Consider the following 20,830-nt stretch of genomic DNA (forward strand, 5'->3'; position numbering starts at 1 on the left):
GAGAGGGAGAGAGAGATAGAAACATCAATGATGAAAGAGAATCATTGATTGGCTGCTTCCTGCACGCCCCCTATTGGGGATCGAGCCTGCAACCCAGGCATGTGCCCTTGACTGGAATGGAACCTGGGACCCTTCAGTCTGCAGGCTGACACTCTATCCACTGAGCCAAACCGACTAGAGCAGTGCCACTTTTAATAGTAAATTCACTGCTGCAATACTTAAGAAAATTCATTTGAAGAAGTGAATTTTAAGTAAATTCATTCTAAGGCAAGCTAATAAGTTTGTCACTGAAAAAATATCAGGTAGTATATTCAGATGAGCAGTTCTTAGTTGATCTCTAGGAAAAAATTGAAAATGAAAATAGTATGATTTCTCTCAAGAATTTTAGAACTCACCAAATGCAACAAAAGACTTTATGAGATGACATCATGTAGGAAATAAATACCAATTATGCTTATAAAAATTATGTTCACTTGTTTGGGGTATTAGTTTATTTAGCATATTTGTTCATATGTTGATCAAGGTAATTTTTGTGATGGTAGTTTAATACAAAGCAAATAAAAATATTTTATTTCTCCTTGTGTGAAAGAATTGTAAGAAAGACCCTCAAGGGCAATTTCCCACTGACTTGTATTACAGGTTTTTAATACTAAAATCCATTGTTATTTAATGCTTTAGAGCAGGAGGCAGCAAACATTTTCTGTAAAGAACCAGGCAACAAATATTTTTAGCTTTTCTGGCTCTATGGCCTTTGTCACAACTATTCAATTCCACCATTGTAACATGAAAACAACCATCAACAACACCTAAACAAATGAACGAGACTCTCTATAATAATAAAAGCGTAATATGCTAATTAGACTGGACAGCTGAATGACCTTCCGGATGACCTTCCAGAGGAAGCCCGGGGCTGCGGCTGTGAGGGCCGAGCCCCTTGCACGAATTTCGCTTCCAGATGAAGCCCGGGGCTGCGGGCTGTGAGGGCCGAGCCCCTTGCACGAATGTCGTGTATGGGGCCTCTAGTATTCAATAAAAGTTTAGCTATGGAGAATAAAATTGGAATTTCACATAATAATCATGTGTCACAAAATAGTCTTCTTCTTTTGATTTTATTTTTCAACCATTTAGAAACATAAAAACCTTTCATAGCTCACAGGCCACACAAAAACAGGTAGCAGGTCAGATTTGGTAAATGTCTGCACTAGCGCCACCCTATTAATATGCTTATGGGCTGACAAGATAAGCAGTAAATAAGCAGTAAGTCACCAATGAAAAACAAAAACATGAAGGCCTACTAGATGTAAGCTCAGCTGCCTTCTGGGATACTTCAGTGCTAGACACCAGGTCAAAGACAATTAGCTGATGTTGAATTCATTAATTTTCTAATTGAAATATGCAGGGTGGCTGAACCATTGAAAACTATATGCACTCAAAACAATCTCACCAAAAAAAACCTAAAAGGTCGGTATAACTGTTATCCTCATTTTATAGAATTTACCTTTCTAAAATGCTGTCATTATATATCTGATCTATATGGTCTGGAATGGATTTGGGGGGGGCAGGTATCTAAATATATATATTTGGTATACCAGACCCATCTTTTTTCATCCATCCATCCATGCATCCATCCATCATTTTTTAAATTATTCAAGATAAAATAAAGAAAATGTAAAAATTCTACCAACTTAATGAGTATAGTATAGGTGTTATAACTATGAGCATTATTGTTAGTGTGTATGCCATGAAGTCTGATGAAGCATTGGATTTGTGGTCCTTCTCATACACCCTCCCAAACAGAGTTACTGTTAAGACAGGTCCAGATGGTGGCTTCAGGCTCAGCAAGCGTCCATCACTCAACACCTAATTAAAACACAAAGAAGTTGACTGGGTCTAACTTTAAGTTATACAACCCACAACACACTTTTAAAATTCAGTACAACTGGACAAGGGAACAATAAATATAATGGCCAGATTCTGTTCTATCAGAAATATTTGAAATGATACAGAAGAAAAGTTGGAGCCATGGAACTGGCACTGATTCATTTATTATTGAAATGCCTGTAATTTATTTACCTCAGAAAACATCCCATAAGTTAGTAGACATAAAACAGTGTATTTGGGAGTGTATAAGATAAATCTAGTCCTCTCAGACAAGATAAAGACTCCGTGAAGGATTAGAAGGGATTGACTGACTGAGGAATTTCAGCTGAATCTCTATCAAGCCTGTCAATCACTCACCACGGCTCCCTAACCTGCCCATTTTCCCCAACTCCCCACAGTAGCTGTTTCTACCAGGAGAAAGGAGTGAGAGCAGAACTTGCAGGAAAAGCCAGTAGAAAAATGGGGCTGGGCAGAGTGCTTGGGCAATATGGATTATTTCTAGCCTCTAAAAACACATTTAAAAAAAACAACGACTCTTTACTTTCTTACCAACATCAGCCACTGAAATTCTCTCTCCTTGGCTTTTCATTCTTTCCTTTTCTCCTATGGTCACATGGAACCTTCACCCACATCATGAGAGGGATTCCTTTTAACTACCCTAGGCCATCGCTGCTCAGTGATACCAAAGGGCTTTTTTCTGGTGGGATTAGTCCTGAAACTCTTCAAATCTTCCTTCTACCTTACACAACCCAGCCTTGTCCCTACAGTTCCCACAACAGTATGTTTCTTTAATCTTAAGAACACACTAATTATTATATTAAGGCTTTCCAGATGAAAAATGCAGCCTGGCCGCTGTGGCTCAGTGGTTGAGCATCGACCTAAAGAACACACTAATTATTATATTAAGGCCGCTGTGGCTCAGGTTGAGCATCGACCTATGAACCAGCAGGTCATGGATTGATTCCCAGTCAGGGCACATGCCCTGGTTGCGGGCTCGATCCCCAGTGTGAGGTGAGCCTATCAATGAATCTCTCTCATCATTGATGTTTCTATTTCTCTCTCCCTCTCCCTTCCTCTCTGAAATCAATAAAAAAAATTTTTAAAAAATACAGCCTGCTCAGTGTCTTTCCTTAGCCCTAAGGACAATTTTACCCTTTTCAAATAGAGATTTTTATGATTGTAAGCACTTGGATAGGTTTTGTACTCAAAAAGTGCTTCCTCTTACATGAAATGAGTTGTCAATATTAAGCAAAGATTCTCACCTGAAATTCTCCAGGTGCAAGCTGAATTTCACTCAGCAGCACCTCAGGAAAGACATACTGGGTTCCAAACGTGCCACTGAGGGAGAACATTTCAAACCTGGTGGAAGCAGTTTCAACTGCGTGACCACAAGTGTGTAAGCTCGTTGTTTTACACTTCAGAAGAGTGCAAATCTAGAAAGTAAAGGCAAACCATTAATTCCTAGGCAAGCCAATAGAAACACTCTCCTGACCCTGAAAAAAATGCCCGGGTTCCTTTGTTTGGAAAAATAATATTATTTCCTCAATTGATTAATCCAGTTCATTGCTGAATAGCTAATACAACTAGCAATGGAAAAAAAAAAAAAGGACGTCTTCTTTTGAAGTTAAACAGAAAGCATTTAGGGCAAGTGTGTTAAGATGGGATACAAATAACTTTCTGATAAAGGTAGAATACATGCTTCTTTTTGTTCCCTTGAAATCCTATTAAAACTAACATTAATGTTTTTAAGATATAAGTCTAGAAGGATAGGGGTCCAGGAGGATAGACCATGGCACAATTTTAGAAGCAGGGATGTTAATGCCAAAGTCGTAACTGAGTTAGCTGATCTAAGAATGCCAAGTCCTAAATTGGTAATGAGGAAAGCCAAGAATCAACCCTGACTACACTGCAGAATACTGCAGAGATTCCACTCCTGCTGCCTCGGTACCTCGGCAGCTGTTAAAGATGTGGTGGCTGAAGTAAGGAAAATTGGTGGGAAGTTGTTAAAGGTACCGCAGATACTGGGTCCCCACCACGGATGGGCAACTGTCCCTCCCCTATTCCAGTGAAAGACGGGCATTTATTTTCAGAGCGGGTAACGCAGATGACCTTTAGATGAAGGTTTTAAATGACGTGGTTGAAAGGGATTGTGTGAATTAATCATGCGAAATGTTGGGATCATCTGACTTTACCACAATCCCACCCTGTGAGGTCATTTCTCCCACTTGACTAAGTACTGCCAGCAAGGCATTTACCCTACAGGAATACAGGTGCTAGACAGGAGTTCCAGTTAATTTCAGATAAGTTAAAAATAGTAAAAATAGTTTTTAACATGAGAATGTCCCAAGTATCACAAGGGACATCCTTACATTTTAAAAAACAGATTCCTGCCCTAACCGGTTTGGCTCGGTGGATAGAGCATCGGCCTGCGGGCTGAAGAGTCCCAGGTTCGATTCCAGTCAAGGGCACGTACCTTGGTTGCGGGCACATCCCCAGTAGGGGGTGTGCAGGAGGCAGCTGATCGATGTTTCTCTCTCATCGATGTTTCTAACTCTCTATCCCTCTCCCTTCCTCTCTGTAAAAAATCAATAAAATATATATATTTTTAAAAACAACAGATTCCTTGCTTACCTGAACTTTACATTTACTTGGTCATCCTGCGTTAGAAGGGTTTTAAAGCTTGAAAAACCTGACCAACCCAGGAAGAATCTCTACAGATACTCAGCTGAGGGATTCCCCTCACCAAAGGCTGAGTTAAATCACCCTACTGTGCAGCTTGGAAAGGCAAGGATTACCCACGTGCTCAGAACTTTCAGTCAGTTTTCGGTAATCCTAACGTGTCACCCTATATCTGAAAAAACTACTAAATTGAGAATTTTAAATTCCAAAACCTGTCAGGCACCAGTGGTTTTGTCAAGGGCACACGGCCCAGCAAAATAACAGAGGGCTTTGTTTACTTGAGAGTCCTCACACCGAGAAGGGACTTACCACTGCTCTCTCCAGTGGAGCCAAGACTCTGGGGGAGACAGAAAGGCAGGACAAGATTGAGGGGGAGAAAGGAAAGAGAGAGAGAGAGAGAGAGAGAGAGAGAGAGAGAGAGAGAGAGAGAGAAAGCCAGTAGATGGCTATCTTGTTTTATAACCAACTTAAAAAAATCTATCACAAAAAAGAAAAAATTATATCTCATAAGTTTTGAATTTGAAAAATATGGCAATGTAATATCATACATGTCCCATATACATAGTGCAATTAATGTCAAAATGTCACAGAATATATGGTAATATTTATATGTCAATAAATTTTCTACAAAATAACTTGTTTAATTTTTAATTGTTGGGCATTTTCTCGATACCATTTTCCCTTTCTCCAGTACCTTGGAACACTGATGTCCTACATTTTCAAACTTTTTTGTTGCTCTTTCCTTTAGACCTAATAATAATCAAGGTTCTCTCATCTTATGGAGAAACAAAGACCAAAAACAGCGTTTGTGGCCAGTGTCTGTCTAGTTCTTGTCTCATTTCTCTTCCTCCTGTCTCAGACAAAGGTTTTGAAAAGGGCCCCACCAGCGTGGCTCAGTGGTTGAGTGTCAACCTATGAACCAGGAGGTCATGGCACATGCCTGGATTGCAGGCTTGATCCCCAGTAGGGGGCATGTAGGAGGGAGCCAATCAATGTTTCTATCTCTCTCTCTTTCTCCCTTCCTCTCTGAAATCAATTAAAATATATGTACTTTAAAAAAGAGTTTTGAAGAGGAAACCAGTCACTCATTCTTGTAAAATTTTTACTTCCCTTCAACTATTCAACCTACTGTAATCTGTCTTTCACTGTGTCATTATAAGCCCAGGAAATTCTACCAAAATTGCACTTATTTATGTCAGTAAAGTTAAACATATTGCATTAACACACTTCACAATTTTCTCCTCCTAGGTCTCTACTTCCTTCCTGTCCGTGATTGTTCTCTTTTTAAGTTTTTCTTTATTTTTAAATCCTATTTGCAGGTCCTAATTCTCTATCCATTTTCTGCTCAAACACTGGAGCTCTGAAGGTTCCACCCCTAGACCATGGTTCTTTACAGTCTATGTAGTCACCTTTTCACACCATTCACCCTTGTGGGTTTAACCAAGACCTTTATCCTGCTGATTCTCAAAACAATAGTTCTAAATACAGTGTCTCCCATAAGCATCAGACCCATATATTCAACAACCTCATGGATGGCCCCAGCTGAATGTACCTTAAGTACTCCAAAACCAGCACGGCCCAAGCAAAACTGAGCAGCGCCCACTGCTACCCAATCTGCTCCTCCTCATGCATTCTGTTCTGTCAGAGCATCACATTCACCCAGCCACTCTTGCCAGAACCTGGCACATTCTAGACCGGTGGTTCTCAACCTTCCTAATGTTTTCTGATAGTCTTAGGCGACCCCTGTGAAAGGGTCGTTCGACCCCCAAAGGGGTCGCGACCCACAGGTTGAGAACCACTGCTCTAGGTTCTTCTTCCATCGGTCCTGACTTGTTAGGTTATGCCTTAGTAACACCAAACTGCTTGCTCTTCCTTGCATACCTTGTTCTCTCACAAATTCACACCCTTGATCATGCTCTCCACTCCACCTAGAGTTCCCTCCCACACTTTTTTACCTAGAAATGAACAGATAACTTCAGTACAGATTGGCATCTGATAGAACAGGGAATGCACATTTTGCTGTAGAAATAAATACTAAGGAGCTGTACTTAGCCTGATTTGGGGATCCAGGGAAGATTCCTCATGAGGAGGGTCTAGACCAGCGGTTCTCAACCTGTGGGTCGCAACCCCTTTGGGGGTCGAATGACCCTTTCACAGGGGTCACCTAAGACCATTGGAAAACACATATATAATTACATATTGTTTTTGTGATTAATCACTATGCTTTAATTATGTTCAATTTGTAACAATGAAAATACATCCTGCATATCAGATATTTACATTATGATTCATAACAGTAGCAAAATTACAGTTATGAAGTAGCAACAAAAATAATGTTATGGTTGGGGGTCACCACAACATGAGGAACTGTATTAAAGGGTCGCGGCATGAGGAAGGTTGAGAACCACTGCACTTATTCATCCTATGTAATAAAAGGCTAATATGCAAATTGTCCCCTCGGGAGTTCAACTGCTCACTATAATGTGCTCTGACCACCAGGAGGCATCATGGAATGAAGGAAGGCCCAGGCAGGCAGCCAGGGGAAGGAAGGTCCCAATTGGCCCTGATTTCCGGCCAGGCCTAGGGACCCTACCTGTGAACGAATTTCATGCACCGGGCTTCTAGTTTTCATATAATAAACACAGAATATATACCTGGTATGTAGTAGGCACTTGATAATTTTTTGTCAAAATGAACAAACATTGTAGAGTGCCTATCACACAGCAAACAAAATGTTACACCATGGGGGCAGTTCCATCAAAGGGCTTTCAGTGTTAGGATATTGCAATAATCTGGGTGAAAAAGGATTGGAGACCAGATCACAAATGATAAGACCAGAATGGGAAGAACAAGAAGTCTGATTTTTTTAGGAGTCCCATCACGTAAGACTATTATAGTTCCTGCTTCATAGCTGAATCTTTTCAGCAATAAACTATTTCACTGTACATTTCAGAGATCAACTTCATATGTCTCCAGGACATACTTACTGTTAAGCTGTATTCAACAAAATAGGCATTAGTGAACATATTGGGAAAATGGCTAACTTTGTTCAGGTAAGAAATATCAGACATTAATTACCCATTAAAATTGTCTCTAATGTGACTATTATATCATTTCAAACATTGGTACTGCAAAATAAATGTTCTGCCTTTTTCCAACCAGTTTAATATTAGACTGACATTGACGATGGCAAGTTGGCAATGCTTAACTAAATTTGAATTTCAGACAAACAACAAAATTTTTAGTATACATATTCCCCAAAGTTGGACACACTTATACCAAAACCAATTCATTGTTTACCTGAAATTCAAATTGAACCGGGTATCTTATATTTTATCTGGTAACTCCACTGCCACACAAATAAACGTTACCTGTAAATGGTAGCTCCCTTCAACAGTATGTAATCCATCAAATGCCCCTAGGGCATACACTTCACCTGCTCTCTTCTCAGACATCTTGTAGCTTAGATGACAACAGAGATCTTTCTGACAAACTGTATAATTTCCTGTGACTCCTCTGAGCTCCACGAAGGTGTATTCATCAAAAAAGACAGTGCCCTTAAACTCCTTGTTTCTCGTTGAGAATGCTTCTATTCCACTAGCATAAGAAGTCCAATTCACCACGACTGGGTGCTTTGGGTGGGAATCCAATCCTGAGAGAAGGAGTTTTCCCTTCTCTGTCTTCATATCATAATGAAATGCTCTTGGAGAATCAGGTGCATAGATGCCACTTCCTGGAAGCGGTAAGTTGGAAATGACATTTGAAACAGAAAAGTGAAAATAATAACAGTTGTTACTATTTTAAACTCACATTAACATTTTACTTCCTCTAAGGTATATACTAACTAGTATTTTTATTAACAGGACAACAGATGATAAAAATCCAATAGAGTCTGACACCAATTCAGTGAAATATGCCAAGAACAACAGATGATAAAAATCCAATAGAGTCTGACACCAAGAAGCCAAGAAGAGTTGTCACATAAGAAGTGGTGTATTTGGGGGAAAAATGAAAAAGGGTGTTATTCAAGTTGAATAAAACTAAATAAATCTGAAAACAATTTATATGAAGATTAATTCTACAGCATGTCACCAGCTAGATACACAAAAATTAAGAGTTGAAAAACATTGTGTTAAGGAGTACATATTAGAAAAGAATTTTTTTTTTTTTTTTTTGCTTTTTGGATTCCATCAAGCTTGTAAATCTTAACAATTATACATTACCTGTCATTTTCTTTGAGGGGTGATGTATATTTGATGCAAGGAAATTGACCTTCATGCCCATAGCCCAAGCTGAGTGGAATTCAATAGCTGACAATAGGGGCAAAACATTCATCCACGCTGTGGGAAACAGAATGGTGTCCACATGGAAGTCTTTCACCAGGGCCACAGCAGGATCGTGGAAGAGTATATCGAAGCATGTGAAAATGCCAAACCTTCCAAAGGTGGTGTCGAAAGTCACAACTTCAGGCTCCTTGGGTACATTGAATTGATCTTCACCCAAGAAAAGGTTTTGCTGCAATGAACAGAAGACGAAGACGGGGTAAATCTCTTTTTAGAAGTTGCTTGGATGTCACTGTGTCTGAAAAAGTACAAGTGCACATTGATTCGGCAGTGCTAATTTCATCTATGACCATCGGCTTCCTAGGGAAAGAGTGCAGAACTTGAGATTACTACGGCTAATAGGAGCCTTTGGTTCAATCTCCACATTTTTAGATATGTACAAGGGAATCCTTATCTCTTAAGACCTTGAATCTTAAAAGAGGTAGGAGTGAAATAGATAATGCATATTTGCCAAGAATGCATCTATTTTCCGAGGATAAAGGAATTTCTTTGCTTCTTTCTCGTTAAAACCAAGTCTATCTGGTAAGTGTTTTTTCATTCTAGCCTTGAGCCATTGCCAGAGTATGTCCTTAAAAGGAGAAAGTCCAAAAGATGACATATATTTCAATGCAGGTAGGTCCTACTGATTCTCACACACTCCCAACAACACACTCCTGTGTTCCTAAATGCACACACACCTAATCATTACTTTCTCTGCTTTGTCGCTACTCAGCTTCTAAAGTATGCTTCTTATCAATAATAAGGATTTCCCCCTATTGTCCACTTTAATTTGTTATGCATTTAGTAACTATTTGCATTAAATTCTACCTTATGGTAGCGTGCCACCAGTTTTCCTTGAGAGTCAAACACCACATCAGTGTTGTATTGGTAACGGCCATCAGAAGGACACTGGGGGTCGCTGGCATTGCACGGCTTCTTGTCCCCAATATTTGCCACAACATAGATAGAGTTTTCCTTGGCCAGGCAGCTGAGTCTTTCTTGCACTGGGGTGTGGCCAAATCTGGTATGTGTTATCGGAAGAGGAAAACAAAAATCAAGCTTAGCTTTTAATAAAACTCAGGATGATAGCGGCCTGAACCTACTATGCAATATATGTACACATACACACACAAAAATTCTAAATGACATAGGTAGAAGGGAAAGATTAAAACAAAAAGAGACTTCAGAGGAAGTACATGCTTGTGGGAATTCATTTGTAGAAAACGATGCTAGAGTAACACTCCAGGCCATGTATTTTTTTCTTCATAGCATTTATCATCATTCATAATCATATATTCATTCATGTGTTAATCATATGTTGTACGTTACATCTTATAGCTATTATGGGGCAAATACACACACATCTCCTATTCACTGAACCCATGCCTGACAGAAAACAGGCATTAAAAAAATATTTTGAATGAAAGAAGGTCAACTTAGAGTGAGGATTCTAGGAAGATGGCAGAGTTGGAAGCACCAAGAATCTATTCCTCTACTTAGGTAACAATTGCAGAATCGGTCTGACATAATACTTCGGAACTCTGCAGTTTATTTGAAGGCTTGAAACTTCTAGGGGAGGGCTTGCAGGGTAAATTGCAGATAATTTCAGTCTATTTTAACACTGGTTCAGCAGTGACTACCCATGACCCATCTTTCCCCTAGCCCCCAGGGCAGGCAGCCATGAGGGTGTTCCCAGAGCACCTTGCAGGCAGCTTGTGGGAGCAAGGTGAGCAATAAGGCCCCTTTCCTCCAAATATTAGGAATCTGTGTTCTGAGCCTCGATAACTGCTTCTGATCTCAGAGATGCAGACTCGGGGGCAGGCAGCCTTTGTTGCACCCCTCACGCATTGTTGCAAGTGACTTCTAGGGGATTTATACAGTCTTTATTTTTCCCCCCTTTTGGGCACCAGACATTTAAGGACTAGGACATAAAAAAGCAATCGCATGTATAGGAGAATTTAGAAAGTCACCGCACATGCCCAGGGAAAGGCACAGGCTAACAAAAGACCTCAGAAGATCTTAAGTTACACCTCAAGCTTAGGCCCAGCACAGAAACAGCTTGTAACAATCAAAACAAACAAGAGATACAAAACCCCGGGGAAGGAAGAAGTTTTGATTTCCAGTTATCACATTGTAAGATTCAAATGTCCACTTATCAAAAAAAAAATCATAAGGCATACAAATAACCAGGAAAAAATAAAGCACCAGATACCATTGTGGAGAAAGACCAAATGCCATACTTACTGGACACAAATTCTTCAATATGAGGGGTAGCAACAAAACTAGCACATATTTCTTTTTCCCTATTCACAATTTCAGGGCTAGAAGGTTGGTTTTTGCCGTAGATCTCAGCAACCTTAGCATATGATTTATCTTTCCTTATGAAGATGAGACCTTTCACTTTTTAACTTAAAGGATGTACTTCATAGCTTCTTTTTATCATGTCCAAATTGCCAGCATCACTACTCTTGTGCTTTGGGACCATTAAGTAAAATAAGGGCTACCGGCACACAAGCACTGTGATACCGCATCAGTTGATCTGATAACAGACGGCTACTAAATGACTAATGGGTGGGTGTCCTGTACAGTGTGGATACACTGGACTCAGGGATGAATCACGTCCCGGATGGGAGAGTGGGACAGTGATAGATTTTACCACGTTACTCAGAATAGCGCACAATTTAAAGCTTATGAATTGTTTATTTCTGCGATTTTCCACTTTCTATTTTTGGGCCACAGTTGACCACAGGTAGGTAACTGAAAACAGGAAATCAAAACCACAGATAAGGGAGGACTACTCTGTATACCACATTTTCTTAATCCATTTATTCGTTGATAGACACTTAAATTGCTTCCATGTCTTAGCTGTTGTGAATAATACTGCAATGAACATGGGAGTGCAGATATCTTTTCCAGATATCTTGGAAACTTCCTTTGGAAACACCCAGGAGTGATATTGCTGGATCACATGGTAGTCTTATTTTTTAAGTTTTTGAGGAACTGTTATGCTGCTTTCCATAGTGGCTGCACCAATTTACATTCCCACGAGGGTTTCCCCCCCCCCTCCCCCCATATTCTCTTCAGTGTTTGTTATCTTGTCTTTTTTACAATAGCCATTTTACTAGATGTGATATCTGTGTGGTATTGATTTACATTTCCCTGATGATCAGTGATGTTGAGCATCTTTTCACATACCTCTTGACCATTTGTATATTTTCTTTGGAAAAGTGTCTGTTCAGCAGACTGATGAACTTCAGAGGGAAGGCAGGGTGGGTGGGTGGCAAGAGATCAACCAAAGAACTTATATGCATATATGCATAACCCATTGACACATAGTCTGGTAAAGGCCTGGCATCGGGGGAAGGAGTGGGCTAGAAGGGTGAATGGGGGCAAAAAGGGTACATCTGTATAACTTTCAACAATAAAGATAATTTCTTTTTTTTTTTTTAAAAAAAACTGTCTGTTTAGACCCTTTGCCTATTTGGAGTCATAAGGGATAGAACTCTGCACAAGAGGCTAAGAAACTTGTTCCAAATTTAATAGACAAGGAGGTACCATTAAATGCTTTGAGGACAGAAGTAACAGGATCTGAATTTTCTTTAATAGGACATCACAGTATAAAATGTACTAGAATGGTTAGAGACTAAGTGTAGGGAAACCATTAGGAAGTTATTTCAATGGTTGAGATTAGAGACAACACGAGTTGGGCTAGAATGGTGCCAGCCAGTATGGAAAGATGGGAATACAAGAACATTTGTTAATGCTTAATTTCTTTACTTTTATCATATTACCAGTTGTCCCAGAAAAGGAATTAAAATGCAATTTTGAAAAGTGAGATCTCAGAATATGTAATATCTATCCATATTTATTTTGTATTGGCACCACACACAAATAATTTAAAAATGGTTACTACTAGGTTATTGAAGAATAGCTAAGATTAGGAGAGCTGTTGAATGAATGAAAATGTGGTGCCATCTGCTGGCAATAGTAATGAAAGCTTTCTTTGAGTATCAAATCTAGACCATTAAATTTATAAATTGGTACAAAACCATAGCAATCGCCTGAAAATATATCCTTGTAAAAGATCACGGATACAAGAACACATTTAAAAACTTACTTTAATGCATTTATATAAGTGACCATTTGATAGTTTTTCCCATCATTTGCTTCAATTCTATAGGAAATGCACAGAAATAAATATAACACATTGAACCACTTGAAACATATTTATCAAATCTTTCCAGGTCAATATTTCTAATCTGTTTTGGTCACCCCATTTTCCAGAATAGTACCTGTACATGAAGCATGTCAAACTCAAGAGCTAACATGGGCCAAATAAACAAGGTTTAAGTTTATGTGGGCAGCAAAAAAACAAAAGCTTCAATTTTCATAGAAACATAGCTTTATTTCAATAGAGACAAGCTGAAAACAAAGGGCTGAAATAAATGAGTAATTGTTTACATAAAATAATAGAACATTTTAATAAAAATTAATATTTTTTTCTTGAACATTAACTTACCAAACACTGAATAACTGCACAAATTAATAAGCATAATGCAAATAAATCTATTTTTCTTGTTCTCCACAAGTGAAATATTTCCTGTTGTGTGCACCAAACAAGTTAGTCCAAGACTAATGGCATGGCCATCGGCTGCTGAAATATTCGCTGCTAGTATTAGTGGAGAGAAATGGTGTGCCTGCGCATAAGGCATGTAAGGGAAATGGATGCAACACGATTATAGTAATCAGTCATTAGTGAATGTTGTAGGTCATTATTAATAATTATGTGTAATAGGATAGTGTAAAAATTAAGTTACAAAATTTTTATTAAAACGTTTCTTACATACCGTTATATTGGCTGGGCTACAAAAACATTCGTTGTGGGCCGCATGCAGCCCTTGGGCCGTGAGTTTGACATGCTTGCTGTAAATAATAGGTTCTCAAAAAATTTGTCCAATAACTGAATGAAGGCAAGGAACGGAGATGTAATTGGTGAAAAATATAAATAGAAAACAAGACTCTTTGAACTGGGGATTTTCTGGAGGCTCTTAGAAATTTGGTTCTAGGGAAGAGCCATTAAAAACCAAGTGAAGCCCTTGCTGGTTTGGCTTAGCGGATAGAGCATCTGCCTGCGGACCCAAGGGTCCCGGGTTCGATTCTGGTCAAGGGCACGTATCTCAGTTGCAGGCTCCTCCCCAGCCTGAGCCCTGGTTGGGGCTTGTGCAGAAGACAACCAATCGATGTGTTTCTCTCACATCAATGTTTCTGTCTTTCCCTCTCTCTCCCACTCTCTCTAAAAATCAATGGAAAAAATATCCTGGGGTGAGGATTAAGAAAAAGAACCAAATAAAGTTACTTTATAATGGAAGTGATAACAGAGGGGCTTTAGAAACTGAATTTCTAGCATGAGAAATGGAAAAATATGAAATAGTTATGATACAATGAAATGTGAGTAGATAATTATGATAAATAATATTAAGCTTGGTCAAAATCAAGGTGGCTCTATAAGCAGTTACAGTAGTTTATATAGTTTTGAGAGCAATTTCAAAAGAGAAATTCCTAGAATTTTAGCATTTGGAAATAAGTGAGTTAACTGACATGAATCTCTTAGGTGCATCAGATATTGTTTTGCTTATATTAAAAGTAACAGTGCTACTTTCATCACACTTCATATTTCTTTGGACTAGACTTGATTTAAACCACTTACACAGTTCTGCTACATCACCTCCTAGATTGACAATTAGCTTAGGCTTTAAGGATTCTGTATACATTAACCAAATCAACTAACTATCTGATGGATGAGAAAGAAAATTTTGAAATTCTAAACTGACACATGACTATTTTGCTATTTACTCACACATTTTTCAAATTATAGACACAACAGGGAAACAATTTTTCTGTTCACTAGTAAGAAGTCAGAAGACTAGAGTTTGGATCTGATTCTCCCACTAACCAGCTACCTACCCCATGACCAGATCCAGCCCCTCAGTGGATTTGATGGTTTCTATGTTACCTTCCAGCACTGATTTCTGTGATTTTATAATACATAGTTACTTTTCTATTAAATATTTCCAAATGAGATGAAAAATAATAAAGCTGTCTTGAAACTTAGAATTGATAGTGGATCTTATGCAATGATCTTCTGCAAAATTTTCCCAAGTGAAGTAAGCTCATGTTCATGATTGAATTTGTTAAGTCTGTCTGTTTACCTGTTGGGATGATTACAAGGGATCCAGTTCACTTGAGGGTCTGGGATATCTTCCAGGTATGGGTAGATAGATTCTCTATTGAAGTTCCAGCCATAAAGACCATCTTCTGGAGTCACAATAATATGTGCACCCTGTTAAACATGCAGATTAATTAAAATATTTCTCAAATAAGCAAACCACCAAAAAGGGGCCTGCCTGCAAGAGGACCTGAGGAATTGAGTGGCTGACAAACCACCTTCAGGTGTATGTTTTTCCCTTTCAATCTTATTCCTTTGTTTTCTATACTCTTACAATTTATTTTCTTTGCCCAACCACTTGCATTTTCCAATCCTGACATCATCCTTTATTTATAACTAGAGGCCCGATGCATGAAATTCATGCAAGAGTAGGCCTTCCTTCCCCCAACTGCTGGCACCGGCTTTCCTCTGGCACCTGGGACCTGGGCCTCCCTCGCAGCCCCAACTTCTTCTGGAAGGACGTTCGGTCTAATTAGCATATTACGCTTTTATTATTACAGATGTTTTCATTTTTTTTTCTAAGCATGAATAGCTTTCCAGGCTACTCACAAGTTGACACCCATTACAGTTGTTAACTATAAACCTAGCTCTTCCCCAAATCACCCCCTCCCTGAACTTAGACCAACTCTTGTACCTGAGTGTATGGAATTGATTTATAATTCAAATTCTTTTCCTCTGCTACAGCCTTTCCTGCTGTATACCCTGCAAACATGATTCCTGCTTCTCAGGAGGGTGCCTAGAGGTACAACCTGGGCACCTTCGGGTGGGAGAGTCATCCTGGAAGCTGATTTTTGTATGTATAAGAATGTGTATTGATAGATATGTTATATGTATATATCCTTGACTTTCATGACATTTCACATATCTGTCTATACCTGAGTTATGAATATCTTATTTAAACCACATACTTAACCTTAAACCTTTCATTTAACTCAAGAACTTACTATGCATTAGCATATACTAGTATACTTTTTACAAATTGGTAGTTACAGAATAGTCTCAAAGATGCAAATTATAGCATAGAGAACATAGTCAACGATATCATAATAACTATGTATGGGAACTTGAAATATTGGGGGGACCACTCTGTAAAGAACATGATTTCCTAACAACTGATTTTAATCCTGTCAATTTCTATTACAAAGGTTAGGGTGTTTCTTATCTCCATTCCAGGGAGTAAAGATTATGTAGCTTAACTACCCGCCTGGCTGATTTCCTAACAACTATGCTGTACACCTGAAACTAATACAGAATAAAAAATAAAATAATAAAAAAACACATATACTTTTATCTAATTAAAATGAAATATGAAGTATATAATAGCTTTATATGGATTGTGTACATATATAAAACATACATTAGCATGTGTTAGTATTATGAAGTATGAAGTATCTTGTAATTAGAATGAAGTTTGAAGTATATAATACATAGTACACCTGAAACTAATACAGGATAAAAAATAAAATAATAAAAAAACACATATACTTTTATCTAATTAAAATGAAATATGAAGTATATAATAGCTTTATATGGATTGTGTACATATATAAAACATACATTAGCATGTGTTAGTATTATGAAGTATGAAGTATCTTGTAATTAGAATGAAGTTTGAAGTATATAATACATACAGTTAAGTAGTTTGCAACTTAAGCTTGTTTTGGTGTTATAAACTAACCTAAAACCCTGCACACTCTTAAGAGAACAAAGTGCACCAAGGCCACTAATACTCTAAAAATAGCACGTGGCCCCTGACCCATTTATCCTCCACCCTCCATCTGTAGCAGAAAAGAACAACAAAGTTGTTGAACTTACAGCAAGTTTCTCAAAGGAGTGCTGCCCCTGAATGATAACCAAGCTGTTCTTTTCTTAAGTTTGTCTCACTATTAGGGAAGTAATAATGTCTTTTTTCTAATAATTTGGGGGAAACAAAAGGTCTTGGCTACCCTGACATATATGTCTTCACCTACCTTCATGTTAGGGGCAGAAATATTAACCATGCTCTGTTCTCTGTGATTGTTCTGTTCGGACAGAGAAAGCACATTCTAACCAGGCTGAGAGTAGTAAACCCTGGGACATGGGAGTTAATTTAGAAACGGAGCCCATTCTCCTTTTACTGAGAACTGCCTATCATCATGGAAAGATTAACAGCCTTATTGTGAAACAATGGGATCCCGGAAGCACCCCACCCCCTAGTCCACATTGCCAATAATCTGTAATCATTTTACCCATTTTTATTCTATTTGCCTACTTCCCCACGCCTGTAATACCCACTTTTATTCCTTTTGCATACCCATTCTTATTCCTTTTGCCCACTTCCCCATGTAATCTTTGTCCTTCTACCCCATATAAGCAGCTGGTTTATGGAAGGGTGCAAAGCAGACTTTCGTGGATGATCTGCTGTTCTCCCACACTGCCGGCTTATTGTGGAATAAATGCTCATATGACTCAACCTGTTAGGGGCAAGAAAGGAATATTGGGGACTGGCTATGGTTGTGGGAAATAGTGATCATGCTCTGTTAGCCATGATTGCCTTGTGTTGGTTAAAGAAAGGACATTCTGACCTGGCTGGGAGTTGTAGGCCCTTGGGACCTGGGAGTCAGCCTTGGAATGCGGTCCATTCTCAGGGAAAGATTAACAACCTTGTTACCCAAACAATGGAGTCCCCCCCACACACAACCCCCCAGCTTCCTACATCCCCATGCCTATAGTCCAATTTCCCTGTGTAATTTTTGTCCTACCCTATATAAGCAGCTGGCCTATGGGGGGCGGCAGAGCAGATTTCTGGGAATGACCAGTTGCTCTCCCATACTGCCGGCAGTATTGGAATAAACAGTCCTTTTCTGAATCTCCGAGTGCATATGGTTTGTCGCTTCCCGCTCACCTGATTTCTGCCATAACAAAACCTGTCTGCTTAATTGGCTCAAGTAGTGACAGGCAGCCCGGACCCATTAGTTGTCCGGTTTCATGAACACATATGCAAATACGTACTCTGACACATATTTAATTGACCCTGGTTGGGACCCCACTCTCTACATAGAAGCCAGCACACTCAAGAGGAGGTACCTGTTTTGCTGCTGATGTGATTGCTTCCTCCAAAAGGTCCAGATTTCTGTTCATTAACCCCAATGCCAATTCACGGGACACTGGTGCGAGGGTGACATTCGGCAAAATCACTGCATGCTCATAAACAGCTGCAATAAAGGTGTCCAGGGAGCTGGCTTTTAAGACACAGAAAACTGAAATTGCCACACAAGTCAGCAGCTGAGAAGTCATCATGCTGAAGTCCAAGGACTGTTGAAAAACAGAGCAAGCCCTTGTTTATAGAGAGAAATTACAAGGAAGCACGTGGTTCTCAGAACTTAGTGCTTTAAAGACAAATCACAACATCTAGCTGTTACGGCCAAAGGTGATCCTGAGTGAGGGTTAGGGGGGAGGGCGGGGGTTGTGCTGGGAGGGCCCTGCCCTCCAGCTGGGACTTGCACGTGGCGATGAGAGGACCCTGTCCTTTCATTAGTCCGAGGCTTGAACCTGGCCAAAACACTGTAGCTGCGCCCCATATCTAGCGTTAAAAAAACATGATGGCTTCACATCATAGACATAATGTAAACACACCCTGTAAAACACTCCTTATTGCACTCCTGAGGGCTGTGAGGACAGGATTACTCGGGCTTCTCGCTGTGTAGACAGCTGTCTTCTCCCCGAGTGAGTGCACCAGAGTCCAAATTTTCCATTTGTAAAAACTCTGGTCATCGAATTTAGTGCCCAGCCCACTATAGAATGACTTCATCTTAACTACTTCCATCTAAAACTATCCTATTTCCAAATAAGGTCACATTCTAAAGTACAGGTGGTTAGCACTTCCACATAGGAACTCTTAGAATTCATGTTTTAGAACTTTATAGGTGTAAATAATTTGAAGACTAAATTGCTTTGCAATTTTGATAGCAGTATCACTAGCAGAATATGAATATCTAAATGCTACACTTTATTCACTTTAGTTTCCTCAAAATGGGGAAGTCAGGACAAAGAGGAATACAAAAGGGTCATTGCTGTATAAAAATTGCCTGAAAATGTAGTGTCTTTGGACAGCAAACATGTCTGATCTCCTATTTCCTGTGGGTCCAGAATCTGGGGCGGTGTAGCTGGGTGCCTCTTTCTCGAGACTGCAGTCAGGCTGGTGGCCTGGGCTGCAGTTATCTCAAAGCTTGGCTGGGAAGGATTCACTTCCTAGCTCCAGGCTCATATACATGGCTGATGGCAAGCCTCAGGTCCCCATTGACTGTTGCCCAGAGATGTGAGTGCCTTGTTTCAGGTCTTGGTCACACTTTTGTTTCTGGCTGCCCTAAGAGCCAGAGAGCAAGAGAACCCTCCCAGGATAGAAGCCGCAGTCTCTTAGTTAATCTAACGTGGAGTGTCACCTCATCACTTCAGTTGTATTCTATTCATTAAAAGCAAGTCAGTAGGTGGTCCAGCCCACACTTGACACACAGTCATGCATGAATGAGGCAGAGATCATTGGGGACCATCTTAGAGGCTGCTGACTATAGGGTTAATAGGGAAGGAGAAACAATGACAGGGAGAATAAGAGTAAGAACTAAAGAGAGAAATAGAAGTAGTTGGAAGAGAGCATAATAGAAAATGAGGGGGGGGGGGCTTAAAGATTTTGATATAGAATAAGTAGGCAAATTTTGTTTCAGTGCAAATTAAGTATAATATTTTTATATTTACAGAACTACTTATGCTTACCCATTTTATTTTTATATTTTATTTTGGATGGTGTTATTATAGTTCAGTTTGCAAATGGATATGCCTGAGTTTTTTGCTTCAGTGCTATAATAAATTTATTCTGTGGCTACCAAGGTAACCAAGAGGCTGTGACTGCTCCGCCCTCCTCAGTCTATGGCAAATCCTCGCTGCCTCTACTTGCTGACCTCCTTCTGGCTTTCCATTCCCAGGTGGTTGGGGATCCACATACTTCACAGTGAGATGTAATGTGTACATAAGAATTTATAGAAGGAAGTTCTGAAATAAAAGTTAAAACTGCCATGAGCTACAAAAAGATTTAAAAAATTATTTGTTTGATGTTATTAAGTTAAAAATTATAGTAAGAAGCTCCCATTGGTATCCAGTCTGACATACAAAGAGCTTGAAAGTTGCCTCTCCCATCTTCACAACAAGAAAAAAGCTGAACTGAAAAATCAATCATTTTTCTTAGATCCAGCAGAGAACTGAGGTCACAAGACAAACCACGGCCCCAAAATTAGAGAGACAGGCTTACCTGGAGCAAAAGTCCACTTTTGGAGCCAGTACTGATGTTGACATAAAAATGTCCAAACCTGTAGGGAATTTTTTCTGCGTTTATTTGAGCCAAAACTGAGGACAATTGCCAGGAAGCAAGATCTCAAATGACAGCTTTGTGGTTTTCCTTTCACTCACTTGGAATTAAGGAGGGACTAAAAGGAAGATTACATGAAGGCAGGAGAAAGCAAGGCAGGGATTGGATTACAGGATAGTTAATGAGATCATGTGCTCTCTGGAGGGCGGTTTTACTTATGGCCTTCTGGGCGTGTACTAGCCGAGTCTGAAAGGAGGCATTTCAAAGGTATGCTAACCTAGATTCACAGAAACAGTGGGCAGGTCTTGCTTAAGGTAAGGCGTGACTACTCACCATGACCTGCCCAATTAGGAATTTAAGATCATCCTGGGGAGAACCCCTTTT

The 20,830-nt window shown here is 39.4% G+C and overlaps 1 protein-coding gene across 5 annotated transcripts; it reads right to left on the reverse strand.

Annotated features, from left to right (window-relative positions):
* Positions 1-1,093: 1,093 nt before the first annotated feature.
* Positions 1,094-20,583, reverse strand: VNN1 (vanin 1). 5 transcript variants are annotated; one of them, XM_005859016.2, is made up of 11 exons: positions 20,390-20,583; positions 19,858-20,133; positions 18,175-18,402; positions 17,079-17,129; positions 15,092-15,222; positions 13,000-13,056; positions 9,711-9,903; positions 8,784-9,075; positions 7,932-8,293; positions 3,144-3,314; positions 1,094-1,860 (listed from the first exon to the last, which is right to left on the reverse strand). In XM_005859016.2, the coding sequence occupies exons 3-11, from the start codon at positions 18,385-18,387 to the stop codon at positions 1,678-1,680; spliced, it is 1,653 nt and encodes a 550-aa protein (XP_005859078.1). In that variant the 5' UTR covers positions 18,388-18,402; positions 19,858-20,133; positions 20,390-20,583; the 3' UTR covers positions 1,094-1,677. The 5 variants fall into 5 exon arrangements, with proteins under 5 accessions (XP_005859078.1, XP_005859079.1, XP_005859081.1 ...); XM_005859017.2 differs by lacking the exon at positions 19,858-20,133; XM_005859019.2 differs by lacking the exon at positions 13,000-13,056 and having other exon boundaries at positions 20,390-20,577.
* Positions 20,584-20,830: the final 247 nt, after the last annotated feature.

Source organism: Myotis brandtii, unplaced genomic scaffold (genome assembly GCF_000412655.1).
Source record: "Myotis brandtii unplaced genomic scaffold, ASM41265v1 scaffold123, whole genome shotgun sequence".
NCBI classification, from domain to species: domain Eukaryota; kingdom Metazoa; phylum Chordata; class Mammalia; order Chiroptera; family Vespertilionidae; genus Myotis; species Myotis brandtii.

Coding starts and splice junctions, on each gene's coding strand:
- VNN1 (XM_005859017.2), bottom strand. CDS start 18,387: ATGATGACTTCTCAGCTGCTGACTTGTGTGGCAATTTCAGTTTTCTGT. Junction 17,130..18,174: donor TCACATCAGCAGCAAAACAG/GTACCTCCTCTT, acceptor CTGTCCGAACAG/AACAATCACAGAGAACAGAG. Junction 8,294..8,783: donor CCCCTCAAAGAAAATGACAG/GTAATGTATAAT, acceptor TACCGCTTCCAG/GAAGTGGCATCTATGCACCT.